This window comes from Trachurus japonicus, chromosome 21 (genome assembly GCF_045865225.1).
Source record: "Trachurus japonicus isolate A0001 chromosome 21, Traja_1.0".
Taxonomy (NCBI): Eukaryota; Metazoa; Chordata; class Actinopteri; order Carangiformes; family Carangidae; genus Trachurus; species Trachurus japonicus.
This window is the reverse complement of record NC_140927.1, coordinates 30002176-30024308: the sequence shown is the minus strand read 5'-3', so window position 1 is coordinate 30024308 and position 22133 is coordinate 30002176. Positions and strand designations below refer to the sequence as shown.

General features: G+C 40.6%; 2 protein-coding genes and 1 long non-coding RNA gene across 5 annotated transcripts in view; 1 reads left to right on the top strand and 2 right to left on the bottom strand.

The window, feature by feature from the left end:
• LOC146965504 (uncharacterized) overlaps positions 1 to 22133 on the top strand; it is a 518674-nt gene that overhangs the window by 22718 nt on the left and 473823 nt on the right. The window lies entirely within an intron of this gene.
• On the bottom strand, positions 6023 to 7611 carry LOC146965535 (trace amine-associated receptor 13c-like). 3 transcript variants are annotated; one of them, XM_085764401.1, is made up of 3 exons: positions 7436 to 7611; positions 7004 to 7204; positions 6023 to 6662 (listed from the first exon to the last, which is right to left on the bottom strand). In XM_085764401.1, exons 1-3 carry the CDS (start codon positions 7606 to 7608, stop codon positions 6023 to 6025), a joined length of 1014 nt encoding a protein of 337 aa, XP_085620527.1. In that variant the 5' UTR covers positions 7609 to 7611. The 3 variants fall into 3 exon arrangements, with proteins under 3 accessions (XP_085620527.1, XP_085620525.1, XP_085620526.1); XM_085764399.1 differs by having other exon boundaries at positions 6023 to 6642; positions 6996 to 7204; positions 7436 to 7608; XM_085764400.1 differs by having other exon boundaries at positions 7532 to 7608.
• LOC146965534 (trace amine-associated receptor 13c-like) lies at positions 19620 to 21191 on the bottom strand. The gene is made up of 2 exons (XM_085765513.1): positions 21022 to 21191; positions 19620 to 20439 (listed from the first exon to the last, which is right to left on the bottom strand). Exons 1-2 carry the CDS (start codon positions 21189 to 21191, stop codon positions 19620 to 19622), a joined length of 990 nt encoding a protein of 329 aa, XP_085621639.1.

The following is a 22133-nucleotide window of genomic DNA, read 5'->3' as shown; positions in this document are numbered from 1 at the left end:
ATATTAAATATTATAGTTTATGACACAGAATGTGGGAAACATGGAAAAGTTAAGGAGAGCTGATGGAGGCAGCTTCCGGTGGGAGGAGAGGCAGGGAGAGCAGGCCAGCTTAATGGGAGGACTGGATGGCAGACTGGTTCATGGGAAGGGAGGGCAGGCCGGTTTAACAGCAGGGGAAAGGGCTGGAAGTGGGGAGACAAGGGTTCAAAACCCACCCAGGCCCTCCTTCGTCCTGCCATTAAAGCAAGTCAGTAAGGACAGGAAGACTGTTGGGTCGCACATGCACTACAGTGCCCTAGCCATTCAGAAAACTTCCTTTCACTGCCCGACAAAATCTCTTGTCTAGGTCAGCAATTCTCCCTCCTGACTCAACATGCCCTGGGTTTTTGCTTCTACAACTGCTGCTGCAGCCTACCTCCTTGCCAATCGGTACCCATCAGCTGCTTCTGGAGACCCATGGTTCAACCAAATCTTAAAGCCCTTCTCCTTAGACTTGACAGCTTCCCTTTTGTTTGGTACTAATGCACCAAACAACAGTCAGAGCCCTTCCCTCCAGGACACAAGGAGGCGACACTCTCATTCAGTGGGGACTACTCCAACACCAAGGAGCTCCGCCAGGGCTTGTGAGACTCTCCACACCTGGGTAGAGAGAGTTCAGAACATCTCAAAGAACCAGAACCCTTTCTGTGAATGGAGGTGGGCCCAACAATATCTAGCTTGTACAATACACCCTCTACACCAGTTGAGGTTCGTTCCCACCCAGCGTGGTGAGATTCCATGACCCTAAAGATATTTTTCAGTACCAGGGGTCTGAACGGCTGGCTCCCCACCTTCACCTATTGCTCAATTAGTAATGTCCCTGGCCCTGAACTCCTGCCATGCAGTTAATGGGCCTAAGGGGTGGCAGCTCAAAGTTGTTTCTTTGGGTTGTGCCAAACCAGGCCCCACAAGCTAAGGCCTGGCCACAAGCTCCCCTTCATATCCTGTTTCCATGAGGGGGCCCTGGTATCTTTCTTCTGATCTAGGTCTGTCAATCGCTCTCAATCTGGCCCCTCCCCACGGACCAACTTGCTTTGACACTTCCAGGGGCTATTTCAAAGGAGGTTAAATCGAAAGCAACTGGACTTAGTTATTTGTCTAGGAAGACGTTTCACCTCTCATCCAAGAGGCTTCATCAGTTCATGTACGCATCTGACCAGGCTGGGACTGGTCCAACTATCTGGTGTGGAGACTCACTATTTAACCTCTTGTGTGGGCGTTCACAAGGGTGATGATGTCACTGGTTCCCATTTGTGCTCCAAGTGCCAACGACAGTCGTTTAAATGACTGCCTTTGATGGAAGGTTGGTTTCGACTTCGTTAGTGCCCTATTGTGTTATAACGACAGTCGTTGGAGTCACTTGCCACTTGTGAACAGTGGTTGTTCTTTGAGGCTAGATTGTTGAATCTCCTGGGAAGCCCTTTCATCCCTTCCCAGGAGATTCAACAATCTAGCCTCAAAGAACAACCACTGTTCACAAGTGGCAAGTGACTCCAACGACTGTCGTTATAACACAATAGGGCACTAACGAAGTCGAAACCAACCTTCCATCAAAGGCAGTCATTTAAACGACTGTCGTTGGCACTTGGAGCACAAATGGGAACCAGTGACATCATCACCCTTGTGAACGCCCACACAAGAGGTTAAATAGTGAGTCTCCACACCAGATAGTTGGACCAGTCCCAGCCTGGTCAGATGCGTACATGAACTGATGAAGCCTCTTGGATGAGAGGTGAAACGTCTTCCTAGACAAATAACTAAGTCCAGTTGCTTTCGATTTAACCTCCTTTGAAATACTATGACCTGGGCAAATGAGAATATGCACCGGCTTCCAGGGGCTAGTGACCCAGACAACACAATTAACAGGATAACTGGGACACTCAAACCCTTGCACGACGGAAAGGTGTTGACACTTTTGGGAAAAATGTGAAAGTATTGCAATGAACAAAACACTGACTGGAAAAGTACAAAGTTCTCTACATTTTGAAATAAAATTAACAATGAAGGGTTAAAATTGTGGTACTAACAAGACGTTTAAATGTATTCAGGACAAAGTTAAGGGATGGTAGTTGGTGTGTTATGTTGATGTGTGATCCACTGTAACTTTCAATATTCTGTGCAATACACAACCCGTATCAGTGCTTGAATTATATCATGGCCTGACGGAAATTGCCATGGTTGTCCCATAGAGCCACACTGCTCTGCTGCTCAAAAGGCCAGTATGGCCATTTTTGAAATGGCAGATGTGGTGCCTAAAATTACACAAGGTACCAATGTTTTACACCACACCACAACCATTATGCTGTGCATGCCAGGTACTGTTGCATGCTTTTCGCTGACGTACAGCTGATGTGCACGGCATAGCATTCATGGCTACATCTTAGGTACGCCTTTAGCTCTCGGGACATTATCGGAACAGACACAGTCTCCGTGACCGAGAAAAGCAGTGTCCAATTTGACGACGGGGAATAGACTATAATAACTTACCAGACCCTGCTGGGCTCGACGCACTGCAGCCCGAGGTTGGGTCACTACTAACAGCAGTTCACCATGGCTTGCTTAGCTTAAGTAAGTTAGCAGTTAGCCCCAGTTGCACTACCACATTCCCTGAAGCTCAAGGAGGCTCAGAGGCTGTGTGTGTTTTGTTGCTCCCTAGGACACTGTTGAGCCTAGGGCTGGGCGGTACATCGGTACATACCGAATACCAGTCTTTATTTTTGTTATGATATGAATTTTTCATATACCACAATACCGGTTAAGAGCCCAAACAACGCCCAGAATGTGTGCAGTGGGGAGGTGTTTCAGCGGGGACCCGTTTCCCCACTGCTCACCAAAAAAGTGTGCTAGACGATCATGGAGTAACTTGAACACTGTACAATTAGAGATATAGAGGGTTTAGTATTTATTAGTGTTCCAGTGCGACATGTAGGCTACATGCGTAGCCTACCTTTTTGTGTGGGTGTGTGTCATTAAAAGGAAATGTGGGTAAGCCCATTCTTGCATAAGAAAAAACAGTCATATACAGTGAAACCGATATGATTTTGAAAAATACCATGATATGAAAATTTGGAATACTGCCCAGCCCTAGTTGAGCCCCAAATTTCTTGTATTGTGGAGCTTGCCGCTTTTGTCTGCTAACATGCTAATGGTTAGCTACTTTAGCAGTTGGTAAGCCATAAATAAAGTATGACACCAGTTCCACCCAAATCAGTGAATAAAGTTGTCAAGCGGTGCTTATGCACAGTGAGACACGCTCCTCAAAAAGCTACAATGAGTGCAGACCAGTTGCATGAGTTGCAGAGAACTATTTAACTTGTGTTGACAGCCGCTGTCACCTACTGTAAAGCCTGCCACACACATAAAGATAATCGGGCTGATTTTGCCCCTTCCCCCAGCCAGCAATAGAGCAGCCATGTTTAAACGATCATGTGACCGCCGCTCACAGCCCGTCACGTGACAGCGCACGTCCCTATTGGACAGCCGCTTGACTGCTCGGCGTCCGGAGCCACAGACACACAGACACACACAGATGGGATCGTTGTAAAGGCTGAAGTGTCCCGCTTTCATAAAAAAAAAAATTACGCCATTCTCATTGTCCACTCTGGAAATAGACCCGAAAGAGTAGCTACAACGACACCTCTGGTATCGCTGGTGATGCCGCGGATCTCTTTCTGAGTTTTCTGGCCGGAGGGTCAAGATTCTGAAAAATCTTAATGTGTGTGGTGTGCTGTGTTTGGAATATCGCAGCACACCACACACAATACGATCGAAACTGTTCAATCACAGATTTTTTATCTTCATGTGTGGGGTCTCTCACAGATAAAAAATCGGTTGAGATTCATAAAATCTTTATGTGTGTGGCAGGCTTAAGTTAAATCTCTTCTCATGCTACTACAGCTGCTCTAGTGAATGTAGGACCTGCAGGAGCGATTGTTAGGAGCATTTGTAACACCCGCCAATGTAATAATGTCCAGAAACGTAATAAAACACAAATGTAATAAAAATCTGCAGCTTTTAATGTAATAATCCCTCAAACGTAATAGCCCCTGCCTACTACAAACGTAACACGCAATTTCCCACAAATTTAATAACTATTACGTTTGCAGAGATTAATTGCGTTTGTGGGGAAGTGAAAATCTTCAACTTTCAATATTGTAATAACTTCCCACCAATGTAATAACGCAATGAATAATGTCGTTGTGGTTGTTGTTTGTTTGCCTATATACCTACTAATAGGCTACTGACCGTGGGTGCAACATCCAGTTGCTGACTCATAACTTTATGACAACCTGAAACTGTAAACACAGCCCAAAAATTCCGCTCGAGTGATTTTACTTTCCGTCGTTGAAAACAGGTTCCTTAATGTAACTCGGTCAAAGTAGTGCCTACGACGTATCCTAATGATTTTTTGCAGGTCTGTTCGGTCATGCATGATGTACATGTTGACTAAGTTAGTAACTTGAGAAAATCGCTTTGTTACTTTCACCTCGTTACTTTCGACGGGGCTCTCCCCCTATTTTTTTACACAGGCACCACATCAGAGACGTTCTATATTTGTAGGCTACTACTACTACTAGCCTACTTACAGGAAAATTATTTGCAGTAAAATCACAACCAGTATTTCATTTTGTGAGAAATGTAACTTAGCCTAACCTTTTACTCATCACCCTGTCTGGGTTTATTTTGTGATGGTGACTTTAGAATGGTGTAACAGCAAAATGATGTTCTAATAGGCCTAATGACATGTAACATCAAAATGAGTCGGAAGTAGCAGCAGTCTGTTCCTAGACACATTCTTATGTGTGGGTTGTTATGTGTTTCAGAATTAATAGCTACAATCTCAGCTTTAAAATATAGGTCCTAGTCAACATTCAAATGATAAGCTGTAGTTTAGAAATTAGTTTGGTCACGTTAGGTCAGAGGGTCAGGGTTATTGACAGAGACGTATTGTGGTTGACAGAGGGAAATAGCTCGATAAAAAATAATTCCTGTGATATCTTATTTCAGACTCCCGTCTGCAATAAAAATATGAAGAAATCTGGATTTATTGTAAACACAACACAAAGAATCTAAAGGTTTACTCAGAGAGAGTCAGAAACTGGATTTTGCACTCACGGTCAGTAGCCTATTGGTAGGTTTATAGGCAAACAAAGAACAACAACCACAATGACTTTATTCATTGCATTATACATTGGTGGGAAGTTATTACAATATTGAAAGTTGAAGATTTTCACTTCCCCACAAACGCAATAAATCTCTGCAAACGTAATAGTTATTACATTTGTGGGAAATTGCGTGTCACATTTGTGGTGTATTACGTTTGTGGACATTATTACATTGGCCGGTGTTACAGCGTTTATCATCTATAGCTGCAGAAACCCAAAAACTTTTTCTTGCACAATTGATTCATTTGGTTTTGGCCTCTGTTGCCCTACAGTACATCTTGTTCCAACTGCCCCAATCTTTAAAGGCCAATTGCCTTTGCCCTAAATAAAGGTTCATTTGCGGCTTGCAGTATAAAATCTGTAATGGTAAAAAATGACATGACGCAGAAGCTGTGTCACAAATTAATTTAGATAGAAGTGGGTCATTTTCTTTGAAACAGATCTTGGTGCTCACAACTGACTCATGACAGATCTTAAGACATAACAAAGCTGAATTTCAGCCTTAGTTCTAGCCTGACTTTAATCCTGACTTTAAGATGCAACAATGTTCAGTCCCTGAAATAACAGTGTCTAATGGTGTTTGTTATATGCACACAGTTTTCAGTTTGAGAGGGATATAGATGTTCTGTTTGACTCTGTAAATCAACACAATTAGCAAAGCTGCAACATGTTTATGTGTCCATGTTAATTAGAAATTAAATAGAAATAATGTCAACTGGTGTTTTTGTTCACATGTACTTCATACTTTACACTTTAATTGTCTGTATTTCATGATTTCTCCATAGAGCAGGTGTCATCTTAGTTTCTCCACAGCCTCTCTACATTACATTGGCCTCACAGGAGCCAGGCTGCAGAATCTGCAGAGTCACAACCAGTTTGATAACTTTTCTAAACCAGGGATAGAACAAGGCATAGATTATAGGGTTCAGACAGGAGTTAAAAATGAAGAGATATAACGCAAAAGCTGCAAATGAAGTATTGATCAAGTTGTCTCCTGCAAGAGCAACACCATAATATGGACAGAAACACAATAGAAACACAACTACAAGAACACCAAGAGTCCTGGCTGCTTTCAGCTCAGATTTCTTTGTGGTTAGAGTCACTGAGCTCTGCAGTGTGACAGCTGTGATGTGAGAGCGCATGGCACGAGCCTGAGACACAGCCACTACAAACACTCTCATGTACAGAACTACGATGATGGTGATGGGGAGAATAAAGGTCACAACAAGGTCAGAAGTTCCTGCAATATAATCAGTAACAAACACACATTCTCCATAACATGAACTGTGTCTGTCTGGATGAGTTAGGTTGTCCTTAAAGATAAGACTGTTGTAGAAAACAGAGCAGAACCAACACAGACAAACACAGAGTTGAACTCTTCTCTCAGTGACTCTGGTGGTGTAATGCAGAGGGTCACAAATAGCTACATAACGGTCGACTGATATCAGGGGGTCATCCCTATGTTCCCACAGCCCTATGTTCCCTCAGCCCTATGTTCCCTCATTTCTAACTTTTGTCGTCACTGAAAATTAGGCCCTATGTTCCCTCAGCCCTATGTTCCCTCATTTCTAACTTTTGTTGTCACTGAAAATTAGGCCCTATTCCCACAGCCCTTTGGTCCCACCATTGGTTGGGTTTAGGCAATGAAGAAAGGAGTTGGTTAAGTTTAGTAAAAAGACCAGGTAGAGGCTAGACAGGCCAGATAGAGAGAGTCCAGATAGGTAGAGAGAGTCCAGAGGGAACATAGGGCTGAGGGAACATAAGGCTGAGGGAACATAGGGCTGAGGGAACATAGGCACGCTCCCGATATCAGCACCATGTCTCCTATTGATGTGGAGGTGATGATGAAAGTGACATAAATATGCAGAGAACACATCAGATCACCAAGAAACCAGCAGGCTGTGGTTAGTAAGATTTCAACTGGCATCAGCAGGAGGCCAACGAGAAAGTCTGAGACAGCCAGAGAGAGGAGGAGGATGTTAGTGGGTGTGTGGAGCTGCCTGGAGGGAGAAGAAAAGAATACGTGTAATCAAACAAGGCCTGATGAGTGACAACACATAAAATCATCCACGTCTGTTATTGTGTTGTGGTAAAGGGTAAACTACTGAAACTACCATACAAAATGTGCCACAAACTCAATAATCATCATCATCATTCTCCTTGTATGTCTACAGAACCTGTTCACATCTCAAAGTTAAAATAACATGGGGTCAGCTGAGAAGTTTTTCTGCCTGAAGTGGGAGATTGAGATGATGACCAGCAGGTTCAGAGCTACAGTCAGCACAGAGATGGAGGAGAGTGTGATGTGAAGGATCACAGCTTCAGGCCAAGGAGATGTGGGCTTCCTGCAGGAGATATTGAGGAGAAGTGGAAAGCAGAGCTCTGCTCCGTCGTCAGCCTCCATCCTCAGAGAGCTGCAGCTCTGACAACTCTCTCAACAACACTGACTTATATGAAGTCGGACTCTCATAGCGGTTTCACACTGGCAGGGCTCCGGCACGGTTCTGGTTCCCAAACGCAACTTTGAACCGGCCGGCGCGTTCAAACTGAAAAACTAATTGGTTCGGAACCTGAAAAGTCGGTTCGCAGCGGAACCAAAAAATAGTTGGTTTTTCCTTGCGAACCGTGACATCATCAGTGGGCGAGTCACTTAATACGAGCAGGAAAGCAGCAGGAAACCTTAACCATGTTATATGCAGTAGCTTAGTAAAATAAAACTTAAAGTGAAATTCCGGCGTAAGTGTAAACCATGGTCAAACACACCGTAACACCGAGTTAGACCCCCCCTCGAGAGATCAATTTGCCCGACCGCTACATTCACGAGATCCACCAACTTCAGCAAATACCGCAATATCGCCACACACGGCGCTCTCCGGATCCACTGTCTGACCGCAACCAAAACGCCACCATTTGCCCAAAATAATGCTCAGAACTGCACCAAATGTCATCAATAGTACACACAGGGTCCCAGCACGTAGTACGAGTTGTCAAACATCTGCTAGCTTTGCCTGTTTTCTTTAGCAAGGAGATGCAACTCAACTGTCAACTCACCTACTTCTCCTCCGGGAGCCGCTCGTTGGTGAGGAAGCCCTGACGAGTCGATCACCGAGTGCACCGGAGTCCCGCAGCTCAATCAACAATTACCTCATGGAAATACAATCAGAGTTTTTTTTTTTATTATCTTGCATATCACTTTATAACTATTATTATCGAGTGCTGGCCACGATATAGGCGCAAATGAGCATTTTTAAGAGCTGCGGAACTCCGGTGCACTCGGTGATCGACTCGTCAGGGCTTCCTCACCAACGAGCGGCTCCAGGAGGAGAAGTAGGTGAGTTGAGTTGCATCTCCTTGCTAAAGAAAACAGGCAAAGCTAGCAGATGTTTGACAACTCGTACTACGTGCTGGGACCCTGTGTGTACTATTGATGACATTTGGTGCAGTTCTGAGCATTATTTTGGGCAAATGGTGGCGTTTTGGTTGCGGTCAGACAGTGGATCCGGAGAGCGCCGTGTGTGGCGATAAGTCGATCACCGAGTGCACCGGAGTTCCGCAGCTCTTAAAAATGCTCATTTGCGCCTATATCGTGGCCAGCACTCGATAATAATAGTTATAAAGTGATATGCAAGATAAAAAAAAAAAAAACTCTGATTGTATTTCCATGAGGTAATTGTTGATTGAGCTGCGGAACTCCGGTGCACTCGGTGATCGACTCGTCAGGGCTTCCTCACCAACGAGCGGCTCCCGGAGGAGAAGTAGGTGAGTTGAGTTGCATCTCCTTGCTAAAGAAAACAGGCAAAGCTAGCAGATGTTTGACAACTCGTACTACGTGCTGGGACCCTGTGTGTACTATTGATGACATTTGGTGCAGTTCTGAGCATTATTTTGGGCAAATGGTGGCGTTTTGGTTGTGGTCAGACAGTGGATCCGGAGAGCGCCGTGTGTGGCGATATTGCGGTATTTGCTGAAGTTGGTGGATCTCGTGAATGTAGCGGTCGGGCAAATTGGTCTCTCGAGGGGGGGTCTAACTCCGTGTTACGGTGTGTTTGACCATGGTTTACACTTACGCTGGAATTTCACTTTAAGGAGTGCTGGAGTAAACAATGTGTCTTATTTAATGACCAGTGAGATGACAAGTCTTCGTGGTTGCTGCTCTGTGCAGTGTCCGGTCTTGTCATAAATCACTGACAAATCAACCTGATTAAATCTCAGCAACAATCACACTCTCAAGCCCTTTCCCTCTGCCATCGTGTAAAACTTCACTTCCCTGCCTGCCACTTCTTTCTGTAATTTTGATAAGCATACACATTTGTTTTTACCAGTTTCAATTGTCTCAACAGTTAACCAGAGTAGCCTAATATCATTCTCAAGTCAGCTGCCAATCTGCAGGGACAGCGCGTGTCATAAGCGCGAGGACAAAAATGTAGCCTACAGCGTCTGCTATCTATGTAACCATGGTGAGCTCCAGAGACCGAGTCTCCCTCCTTCACTCATCCGCACACCAGCGCCTTGTGCCCGGGCAGCAGGCCGGCCAGCCCCCCCTCTAGTTCTGGAGCTTTTTTTTTTTTTTTTTTTTTTGCTTTGACAACGGCTTACCGGTCCCGTCACTTCTACCTTTTTCCAGCCAGATAACGTCCAATAGAGGGAAAAAAAATAGGACTTAACATTTGATTGGTGTCGGCTGTAACCGTTAGGATAACTAACGTTAAGTTAAACTAACGTTAACGCCAAATACAGTTATAAATAAGCTGGCACCTGTGCTGGTAGCCTATTATTTCGACCGCGTTGTACCTCGCCACTCACCGGAAACCTTTAACTTTTACAAAATAAACGAAATAGGCCTAACTTTTCTTTTTTTTGGCAATATATCCCAAGTAACTTACCTGAAACGCACTCCGTCGACGTCTCTGGACCAAACTGACAGGAGGTCCCGCCGTCTGTGGGCAGGTCTGCGGCCGACTTAAAGCCGACGCACCAGAGACGTTTGATGAGCTGGCACAAATGAGTATCAAATTTGAAGATATTCGCCCATGGGCCGATGCTTGACAGATGTTATAAATTATAGGGCCGACGTCCAACCTCAGGCCGACGTCGGCCAGACGTACGTGTGCTATCTGGGATAGCACCTTTAAAAACACAAGTTTACAAAGTGCTTCACAAAACAACTTAAAAGAGACAAGTCACAGATGTTTTGTTGTGCACAGGACATTTCTGGGTGGAGAGTCTGTGTTTTCTAGTCTCCAGCCAGTGCTCACAAAGCTCAGGTGTAGCTCCATGCAGCAGAGTAGGAGAGCTAACTTACTGTACCAAAGACGGTTTGAATATCTTTGACTGTACTAGCCCTGCTAGCTGTCCGGATGCTAACCGCTACCGCTAACTAGCGGTTAGCATCCGCGGCTAACACCGCTTCCCAGCTCACTACAACCAGAGCCACTACCACGACCCTCCTCCTAGTTACAGCCGGTGACGGCCGAGTATTGACCCGCCGCTTCACTCGGACTGTTTACTGTTCTTGGCGGCTCTGACTACAGCTGCTGCTGCTGCTACCTGTCAGGGGCAGGAGGCTGCGCACGGCTTTCACGATGGTGCATTCAGGTTGCCTCGGAAAATGAAATGATCGATGTAACCATGGAATTTACCGATGTAGAAGGCTAGAAGAGATGCATCGCAAATTCAACCATAAATTATGTCCGATGTAGCCTGAATCTACCGGTGCAGTCGCATCGCATACGTTTATATCGGACCACCGATATGAATCGGTGAATCTCCACATCCCTAGTAGACACAAGTCTTGTGTATTGTTGTATTACTCCACGTTTTGATAGGTCATATAGTTTTTGATCAATCCCTGATCAATGACCATGATCATTTTTGGAGAAATTATGAGATTATAATGGTTGTGTATTGCACGGAATGTTCGTGTCAGAGTGCGTGACATCATCGGTTAGAGTGGGAGAGATGCCAGAAAAACTCCAGATTTTTTCTCTTTCCAAACTCCAAACGGCCACAATTTACACTCCACACACATAATTTTTTCAGAATTTGTAGACAAACTTGTTCTGTCACTCATCATCTGCTCAAAATATCAGAGAGACTTACAGAATTTAAACTCGGAGCCTCTTAGTGCGGCCACGTCTGTCTCTGCTCCTCATTGACTCCAATACAAATATTTTCTGAGAGAAGCAGAACGGCCTGATGTTTTAAAACTGCCATCCTCTCCAAAATATTTACTGTAGAAACACCAAATCGTACCAAAATTTTCAGTAAGTCCTTAGAGCAATGTGATCTGTGTTTTGTTCTGATAGGAGTTACCGTTTTCTCACGCTAAGCCTAAATGTGAGCCGTGGTAACCTCTGTGATTCTCAGGCCAGAGCTTGTTAACTTCATAAACAATCCACCTGGCGCTCGTTTAAATGTTTATAAACACAGACACAGCTAAATCAGACTGACACAGGATGCAGCTCATAGTCACACACACACACAGAGACTCTAGAACCAGCTTCATGTGATTACAGTTACACACACACACACACACACACACACACACAGTTAACCTAATGTGGTTACAGCTCCTCCATATCAGTGCTTATAGAAAGATGATCATGTGTCTGTCTGATCAGCTCTGTCTTGACCTTAAGATCATGGGTTTGATTCCCATGTTGACAGAGATGGCAAAACCGGCAGTAGCCCCGTGGGCCTTTCAAAATTTCCCGAGAGGAAATTTTCTAGTTATTATTACCGTAGTCTGAATGCTGAAAGCGTTCACATAGCTATCAATGAATAATTTTCTCAAGTATTAGTATAGTCCAGTGGTTAACTTTGTTAGTGTACCAGCCTCTTTGAACTTAAACTACTACCACTTGGTCGGTCTCATTTTCTAGCATTTTGCTTGGCTTTCAGCCATCATTGAATAACATCAAATTGATCACAGTGCAAAATCCCTGTGAAACAAGTCTCACTGTAGCTCAGTGTGTATGGTGTCAGCTTGGTAACACCAAGGTTGTGGGTTCGTATCGCGCTTCAATAACCTTGTTGGTGCATTTTCCACCTGATCTGTCTCTTTACCTCTTTGTCTTTCTCTGTGTAGATAACTGTATTTCTGACATTTTGACAACTGCTGGGTGATGACTCCCTGAGTCTATTTGAGAAGTCACACACAAGGACTTACTTTCAGACAATTAGCTCAGTCAGTTAGGAGCTGGTTGTTGGTGCCAGAGGTTGTGGGTTCAAGCCCCAGCAAGGGTAATGATGATGACACATCAAAATGTATGTTTCATCTTTTTATTAAACTTCAGACCAACCTATTAATACTAATTTCACACTTTTTTTGCAAGAATAATCTGAAATACCTGAATAATAATCTGAATCATTTCAAATATAGAAAAGATCAAAGGAAAATGAATTGGTGGATTAACAGACACTGGTATATGACAAACTTCCATCAGGATTTTTTTTTAACCCTTTAATTTTTTATTTTTTTTAATGGCAGCAAATAGTAACATCCATTGTTGGATAATGTTATGTCTTGTGCTTCTTAGCAGTCAAACCAGTTGAGGTCATTTTGACCCCAGAGGACAAAATATGTTACTAAATTCAATAAAACACCCAGAATTCAACCAAATTACTTCAAATTTATTTTAATTAACAACATTAAAACAACCTCCGTTCATTTCAGGCCATTGGATGAAAAAACAAGCAAATTATGAAGGAAAGAATTTTCGTTTGGGCAACATGAGGGTTAAGTAAAGGAGTTCAAGTACTGTATCTTGGGGTCTTATTCACAGCAAGTGTGCTCCCTCGTAGGTTGGCTGGTCTCAGCTTTATGCATCTAAATCATTAAATACATAAATTAAAGCAAAATAAAAACGCCATTGCTAATACTTTATTTTTTGTACGTCTACATTTATTCATGCAATTTATTTCAAGTATTATTATTATTAACGCATTTTATGCACTATTTATATATCTATGTATTTCAAGAGTTATGTATGTATTTAATATTTTGTGCAATGATAGCTTTAACTTTACAGTGTTGCCAACTTGGCAACTTAGATTTTGTGACTTCGCAGATGCTTTTTTCAGGGTTTTACTAGAAATGACCTAGTAACCAGTCAAGTGTTTTTCAGACAAACTTTGCTTACTCTTCTTAAATTAACAATTCAATGAATGCAGCTATACTTATATGTAGAAAAGCACTAATGACTAAAAATATATTCATTTTTATGCATTTAATAATTTACTTCTGTATGTATTCATTTACAGATCTATTCATGCTCATACCATTGTTTTGATTTTTTTCAACAAAAACAGATTTCGCTCAGTGTTAAAAAGATCAAAGTATGTTTTGAATATCACAAAATCAGGAATCACAACTCCCAGACTGTGTCATCTGCAGTAAATGTTAAGTGTTAAACCAAAACAAACATTAAAATCCTATGTGAAGTGATGAATTACCTGCTGGTTTCTACTTGTGCTGGAAAATGTTCAATTGTACTTGTATTATATCTAAATGCTGATAAAGAACTGATTTCAATAGGTGCATTTCCATCAGCTGTTTAGATGCGCATCGAGATGTATCGCATCGGAAAATGATGATGGAAACGCCGTGATTCGCATTAAAATCCCCTGATACGCACAAAATGAAATACGCTCGCTATGGCCGGGTTTTGGTTGATTCGAATGGGATGGAAACAGCTGTATGCGAATCAAGTGTGATGTAGCGCACTTTCACCCCATCTGCTCCTGTGTTTGCAGTTCACTCACAAGACAACATCAGGGTTTCACTACATGTAATTAATTGTGGCGCACCGCCACGGCAAAATAAAAGCCCCCACCGGCGAAGTCCGTAGATGGAAACACACACGATTCGAATTTCTTTTAATGCGCATTTCCCAGTAATTCGAATCACTTTGGATGGAAACATGGCTAATGAAACCATCACAATGTGTTTAATGGCTTTTCTGAACCAGGGGTAGAAAGAAACATAGATCACAGGGTTTAGACAAGAGTTGAAATACAACAATACAAGCTCAAGGCCTGAAGATGATTCTAGGGTCACATTGTTCACCTTAACAACAGCAGCATGGTAATATGGACAGGAGCACAGAAGAAACACAACTACTACAACACCCAGAGTCCTTGCAGCTTTCATTTCAGATTTCTTTACTTTTACAGTGTGTGAACGCTGAAATGTGACAACTACAACATGAGCACGCATTATTTCGAAATTATGAGATAGCTAAGTCATAATTATGAGATACTAAGTCATAATTATGAGATACTAAGTCGAAATTATGAGATAGCTATGTCGAAATTATGAGATAAGTCACGGAGCACAGCTGTCCTCGGTGTTAAAGTCTGTTACTTCATCACAAGAAGCGTAGGCCTACACTATTCTTACTGTTTAACCCTGCTGGGTTACAAACTTTATTAAGCGTGTAACGCCCGGTTACATTCAGCTTGGTCCGGTCAGGTGGTGTCACTTCAAAACATGTCCGTGTGTCACACTGAACTAAACAAAGGTTCCTAACAATAATTCTGTTACACTCGGTAGCAGGATGGCTATGGAGTTTTCATCAGTTTCAAATTACGATTCAGTGTAATTTACTTGTTAAAACATAGAGGACAGATACCACGGACTGTAACTGGAGTTAGAGACCTATTTATCTGAACGGATTAAAAAACATTAATGCTTAAGGAACAGTGCTGTCTTAGCCATGCTAGGCAGGACTAGCCGCATAGCTCCACAGCTGGATGAAGAACTTTCACAGTGAGGAAATACATTGAAGAGGTGGGTAAAACTCCGTGGTGCTTTTGGGTCGGCAGTGGGAGGCTGTTATGATGCGACAGCGAGGCCACACAGTGTGTGAGAGGAGCACCGGAGGACCGCCACCGTTAACCGGCGGCTCTCTCTTTTTAATCAAGATGCTCGGGGCGAACTTTTGGACCACGCTGTCGGTTCATCTGCGGTGCATTCACAGCCCGTCCGAGAGCGTTTTATTCATGTTCATCCAGCTTCTGGGACACTGGACTGGACACTGTTATTCCTTAGTGACCCTAGGACGTACAGGACGTGTGATGCGGATCCATAGGTGGCTGCAGCGCACTGTTCAATATGTTTTACATGTGTGACACTAGTCACTCAAACCATAATGCAGCAGGTAACATCAGGCGGTCCTCCGGTGTTCCTCTCACACACTGTGTGACCACACAGTCCAGTGTCACAGTCCAGTGTCCCAGAAGCTGGGTGATCTAATAAAACGCTCTCGGGCGGGCTGTGAATGCACCGCAGACAAACCGACAGCATAGTCCAAAAGTTCGCTCCGAGCATCACTGATTAAAACAAGAGAGCCGTCTGACGTGCCGGTTAGCGGTGGCGGTCCTCCAGTGCTCCGTGTGGCCTCGCTATCATAGCAGCCTCCCACAGCCGACCCACCACCACGGAGTTTTATCCACCTCTTCATTGTATTTCCTCACTGTGAAAGTTCTTCATCCAGCTGTGGAGCTATGCTGCTAGTCCTGCCTGGCTAGATGACAGCACTGTTCCCGTGTCCTCCTTGAGCATTAATATGTTTTAATCCGTTCAGATATAGGTCTCCAACTCCAGTTACAGTCCGTGTGGTATCTGTCCTCACTGTTCCATAGCCATCCTGCTACGATGAGCTCCTCTGTGCCCCTTGTTTTGATTTAGGCTATCTCATAATTTTGACTTAGTATCTCATAATTATGACTTAGCTATCTCATAATTTCGACTAAGTATCTCATAATTTTGACTTAGTATCTCATAATTTCGATTTAGTATCTCATAATTTTGACTTACTATCTCGTAATTATGACTTAGCTATCTCATAATTTCGACTTAGTATCTCATAATTATGACTTAGTATCTCATAATTTCGACTTAGTATCTCATAATTTTGACTTAGTATCTCGTAATTATGACTTAGCTATCTCATAATTTCGACTTAGTATCTCATAAGTTCGATTTAGTATCTCATAATTTTGACTTAGTATCTCGTAATTATGACTTAGCTATCTCATAATTTCGACTTAGCTATCTCATAATTTCGACTTAGTATCTCATAATTATGATTTAGTATCTCATAATTTCGACTTAGTATCTCATAATTTTGACTTAGTATCTCGTAATTATGACTCAGCTATCTCATAATTTCGACTTAGTATCTCATAATTATGACTTAGTATCTCATAATTTCGACTTAGTATCTCATAATTATGACTTAGTATCTCGTAATTATGACTTAGCTATCTCATAATTTCGACTTAGTATCTCATAATTTCGATTTAGTATCTCATAATTTTGACTTAGTATCTCGTAATTATGACTTAGCTATCTCATAATTTCGACTTAGTATCTCATAATTTTGACTTAGTATCTCGTAATTATGACTTAGCTATCTCATAATTTCGACATCAGGATCTCATAATTATGACTTAGTATCTCATAATTTCGACTTAGTATCTCATACTTTTGACTTAGTATCTCGTAATTATGACTTAGCTATCTCATAATTTCGACTTAGTATCTCATAATTTCGATTTAGTATCTCATAATTTTGACTTAGTATCTCGTAATTATGACTTAGCTATCTCATAATTTCGACTTAGTATCTCATAATTTTGACTTAGTATCTCATAATTATGACTTGGCTATCTCATAATTTCGACTTAGTATCTCATAATTTTGACTTAGTATCTCATAATTATGACTTAGTATCTCATAATTATGACTTAGCTATCTCATAATTTCTACTTAGCTATCTCATAATTTCGACTTAATATCTCATAATTTTGACTTAGTATCTCATAATTATGACTTAGCTATCTCATAATTTCTACTTAGCTATCTCATAATTATGACTTAGTAGCTCATAATTTTTTTTCTCAAGTGGCGGAAATGGGCTTCCATACCATTCACAACCATTATGTGGACAAATACTGCTGCGCGGACCCCCCCGTAACTCAGAGAAGGCACGGAGGACTCTGAAACTTCTCCCAGCTCTTAGTTGACATGAGGGTGAGTAGATAATGAGTGAAATTTGAATTTTGGGTGAACTATCCCTTTAAGTACAGAACCACAATGACAACTTTTTAATTATAATTATTGTTATAAAAATTGATTGAAGTGTAATTTAATAATTACCAAAAGATCTCCAAAAATTAGGTCAGAATTAATGACAATCAAATAGAGACATCATGAAATAACAAAACTAACTTAGACAGAAAAATTAATAGATCACAGGGTTTAGACAGGAGTCGAAATACAACAACCAAAGCTCAATGGCTGATGTTGACGCACTAATCAAGTTGTACTGAGCTGCAAACAAACCCCAGAGGACAATGGATGTTACAATTTGCTGCCATTAAAAAAATGTAAGGGTTAAAAAAAAAAAATCCTGATGGAAGTTTGTCATGCGTCAGTGTCTGTTAATTCATCAATTCATTTTCCTTTGATCTTTAATATTTGAAAATATTCTGTTTTCTGTGAAACTCAAACAATAGGTATTATTTCATATAAAAAGGTATGAATTACAAAAAAAGTGTGAAATTAGGTTGCTCTGAAGTTGAATAAAAAGATGAAACATAAATTTGTGTGATAATGTTATGTTTTGTGCCTTTTTGTTGACCCCAGAGGACAAAAACTGTTACCAAATTCAATAAAACACCCATAATTCAACCAAATTACTTCAAATGTATTTTAATTAACGACATTAAAACAACCTCCGTTCATTTCAGGCCGTTTGATGAAAAAACAAGCAAATTATGAAGGAAAGAGTAATCGTTTGGGCAACATACTTCCAACATCAAATTGTGTTGGAAGCCTAGGGAAAAATATCCAAATCCATTGCTATTCTTTATAAAACAAGGGACATGTTGAATAAGAAATGTCTGCATATTTTATATTATTCTCTTATATTTCCATATTTGACATACTGCGTTGAAGTTTGGGGAAATGTTTATAAAACAAACATAGACCCTATAATCAAGCTTCAAAAAAGAGTTATTAGAATAATAAACAAAGAGTGCTATTGTGAACCTACCAACCCACTATTTATAAGATCTAATGCATTAAAATTTTCAGATATTGTGTTCCTAAAGACAATGGAAATCATCTTTCGAGTAAAGAACAACAGCCTTCCAGCTTGTATCCTTCAGTTATTTAAATTAAGAAAAGGAAACTATAATTTAAGAGGGTTATTGATTTTTGAAATGTGTAAAGTGAGAACTAATATAAAATACAAATGTGTTTCAGTCTTAGGAGTTAAAATGTGGAATAAGCTCAGTGATGAGTTGAAGACATGTAGTTCTTTGTTGAGTTTTAAGAAAGCCTTGAAATGTAAAATAATGAAAAATTATAAAATACAGTAATGATTACTTTCATCTTATTATTTTGGACTGTTGACATTCTAGGTAATTTAATTTCATAGAGTGTAAAGGATAGGCAAATATAAGCCTTGGGCTTCAGCCTATTCCCTTTTCGGTCACTGTATGATATTTTCTTTCTTTTTTTTTGTGTGTGTGTGTGTGTGTGTATGGTTGCAATTGTGTATAATATGTTTTGGCTAAACTGTTCACACAAAATGGTTGATTTTGATGTTGGTGTTGTATGACCGAAATAAACAAATTTCAATTCAAATTCAAAAAAAAAATTCAACATGAGGGTTAAGTAAGTGAGTTCAAGTATCTTGGGGTCTTATTCATGGCAAGTGTGCTCCCTCGTAGGTTGGCTGGTCTCAGCTTTACGCATCTAAATCATCAAATACATGAATGAAAGCAAAATAAAAACCCCATTGCTAATACTTTAGTTTTTATACGTCTACATTTATTCATGCATTAATTTATTTCAAGTATTATTATTATTAACGCATTATATGCACTATTTATATATCTATGTATTTCAAGAGTTATGTATGTATTTAATATTTTGTACGATGATAGCTTTAACTTTGCAGTGTTGCCAACTTGGCAACTTAGATTTTGTGACTTCTCAGACGCTTTTTTCAGGGTTTTACTAGAAATCACCTAGTAACCAGTCAAGTGTTTTTCAGACAAACCTTGCTTACTCTTCTTAAATAATTTACTTCTGTATGTATTCATTTACAAATCTATTCATGCTCATACCATTGTTTTGATCTTTTCAACAAAAACAGATTTCACTCAGTGTTAAAAAGATCAAAGTATGTTTTGAATATCACAAAATCAGGAATCACAACTCCCAGACTGTGTCATCTGCAGTAAATGTTAAGTGTTAAACCAAAACAAACATTAAAATCCTCTGTGAAGTGATGAATTACCTGCTGGTTTCTACTTGTGCTGGAAAATGTTCAATTGTACTTGTATTAGATCTAAATGCTGATAAAGAACTGATTTCAATGAAACCATCACAGTCTCTGTCTACATTAAGTTGGCCTGACTGCAGCCAGGCTGCAGTATCTGAAGAGTAACTATGTGTTTAATGGCTTTTCTGAACCAGGGGTAGAAAGAAACATAGATCACAGGGTTTAGACAAGAGTTGAAATACAACAATAAAAGCTCAAGGCCTGAAGATGATTCTAGGGTCACATTGTTCACCTTAACAACAGCAGCATGGTAATATGGACAGGAGCACAGAAGAAACACAACTACTACAACACCCAGAGTCCTTGCAGCTTTCATTTCAGATTTCTTTACTTTTACAGTGTGTGAACGCTGAAGTGTGACAGTTGTAATGTGAGAGCGCATGGCACGAGCCTGAGACACAGCCACCACAAATACTCTCATATACAACAGTATAATGACTAAAATGGGGCCTAAAAAGGTCACAACAAGGTCAACAACTTCTTCAGCATAATTAGTAATGACTGCACACTGTCCATGACAGGTTTTATACCTATCAGGTTCTTTGAATAAATCCCCCATTATCCAACAGCTGTGAACAGCAGAAAACGTCCAACACAGACAAACACAGTACTGAACTCTCCTCAGAGTAACTTTGGTTGAGTAAAACATGGGATCACAAACTGCCATGTATCGATCAATTGATATGAGAACCATGTTTCCTACTGAAACACTGACAATGACATAACCGAAAAAGTAAACCACAACACACATAGCATCACCCAGGAACCAGCAGCCTTCCAAGGCAAAGATTGCAGCTGGCATCTGCACGAAACCCACAAATAAATCTGCAACAGCCAGAGAGAGGAGAAGGTGGTTTGTGGTGGTGTGGAGCTGCCTGAAAAAAAAGAGAAAATACCAACATTGAACACACTGTAACATAAATGTGTAAATCACAACTATAAAGGCATTTTCAAATAACAATTTTGCATTAAAAAAAGATATTATTTCTCATTCAAAGCCCTTTCCTCATAAATTAGAATCAGAACTGTTTTATTGCCAAGAGCAGTAAAGGTCAGTTTACAGCACAAGGAACTTGTCTTGGTGTCAGGTGCAAACATAAAAGTACCAAAAATGGAATAGAATAAGAATTTAGAGAATTAAGAATTTAAATTAAATAAAATAGAATGAATTAAAATATTCTAGTGCAAAAGATACACATATACTATATACAAAAAGGAAATATGCATAGGCCTATACTATAAATACACATATACTATATAAAATAATAGTATAAAGATATATACAAAATACTACTAAATAATAATAAAATTGAACCAAAATATACAATACATTTTTGTATTGTATTGTATTGTTATTGTATTGTTTACATTAGTAACCTTATTATGCATTTCTGTTGCATTGCTGGAACCAAAACAATAAACATTTTGTAAACCATCAACACAAATATTATCTCTGCCTGAAGTGGGAGATAGAGATGATGACCAGCAGGTTCAGAACCACAGTGAGCACAATAATGAGAGATGGCAGAATGTAAATCAATATGGCTTCTGTGTGAGAAAACAGTCTCTTTCTGCAGGAGTTGTTGAACTGAGGAAAGCAGAGTTCAGCTTCCTCCAGGGCCTCCATGTTCAGAGAGAGGAGGAGCTGCTCTGACAGCTTTCTGAGTAAAACTCTTGGTCATGAAGATAATTTATGTATTTTCTTCGTCCCCTTCTATATTCAAATTGATTCAGAAAGCAGATTGTGTCATCTATCAGTCAATGTATCTATGTACAATATGTGTACACCACCTATTGTGGTTTCTCTGTATTGCCTCAACTTATGGGGATGAAGTATAAGTGCACGAATAAATGCACATGATTCAATTCATGTAGGTATTTAAAACGAAAGAAAAAGGCTCGCACACCGCAGGGCTCCTAAATGCAGTCCATTTATTATCAGGAACGATGTAACGTTTCGAGCAAAAGCTCTTCGTCAGACATACAACATCCACATAGACGCCATCTTAAGTATCATGTGGTCGTCATGTGACAATTAGAAACCAGGAAGCAGATACCGGTACAAACACAGCATACAAAACGGCATCCACTAGTACTACAAAGTCCTGTTATATTCTAGTATTTTTAAACATCAATATAAAAAATCCTGAGAAAAACACAAGCATGGGTACAGGAGCACACACACACACAAGTAAATATACTGTGTATTGTGCGTACACATGCGCCCATACCAATGAAAACACCATAGAAGTAAGTCATACCAGCCACAACGTAGAGATCTCATATCACATATCATGTTACACATAGCATACATAGTAGAAAATAGGATAGATAGTAGAAAAATATATCGAAAAATATATATCAAAATCTAAGTGTATGAAAACACTAGTGCGAGAGACACACAGGGAGGCTACACTCAATAGGATATGCAAACGGTGATCAGGCATAAGTGCCGTCATGAAGTTGGCATATGCTACTGAGGCCACACCTGCGTGCTAAGGCACAATAATATAACACATTCAAGTACAAAGCAACACACAAATGACAAACTTACTGGGCAATAATGTGT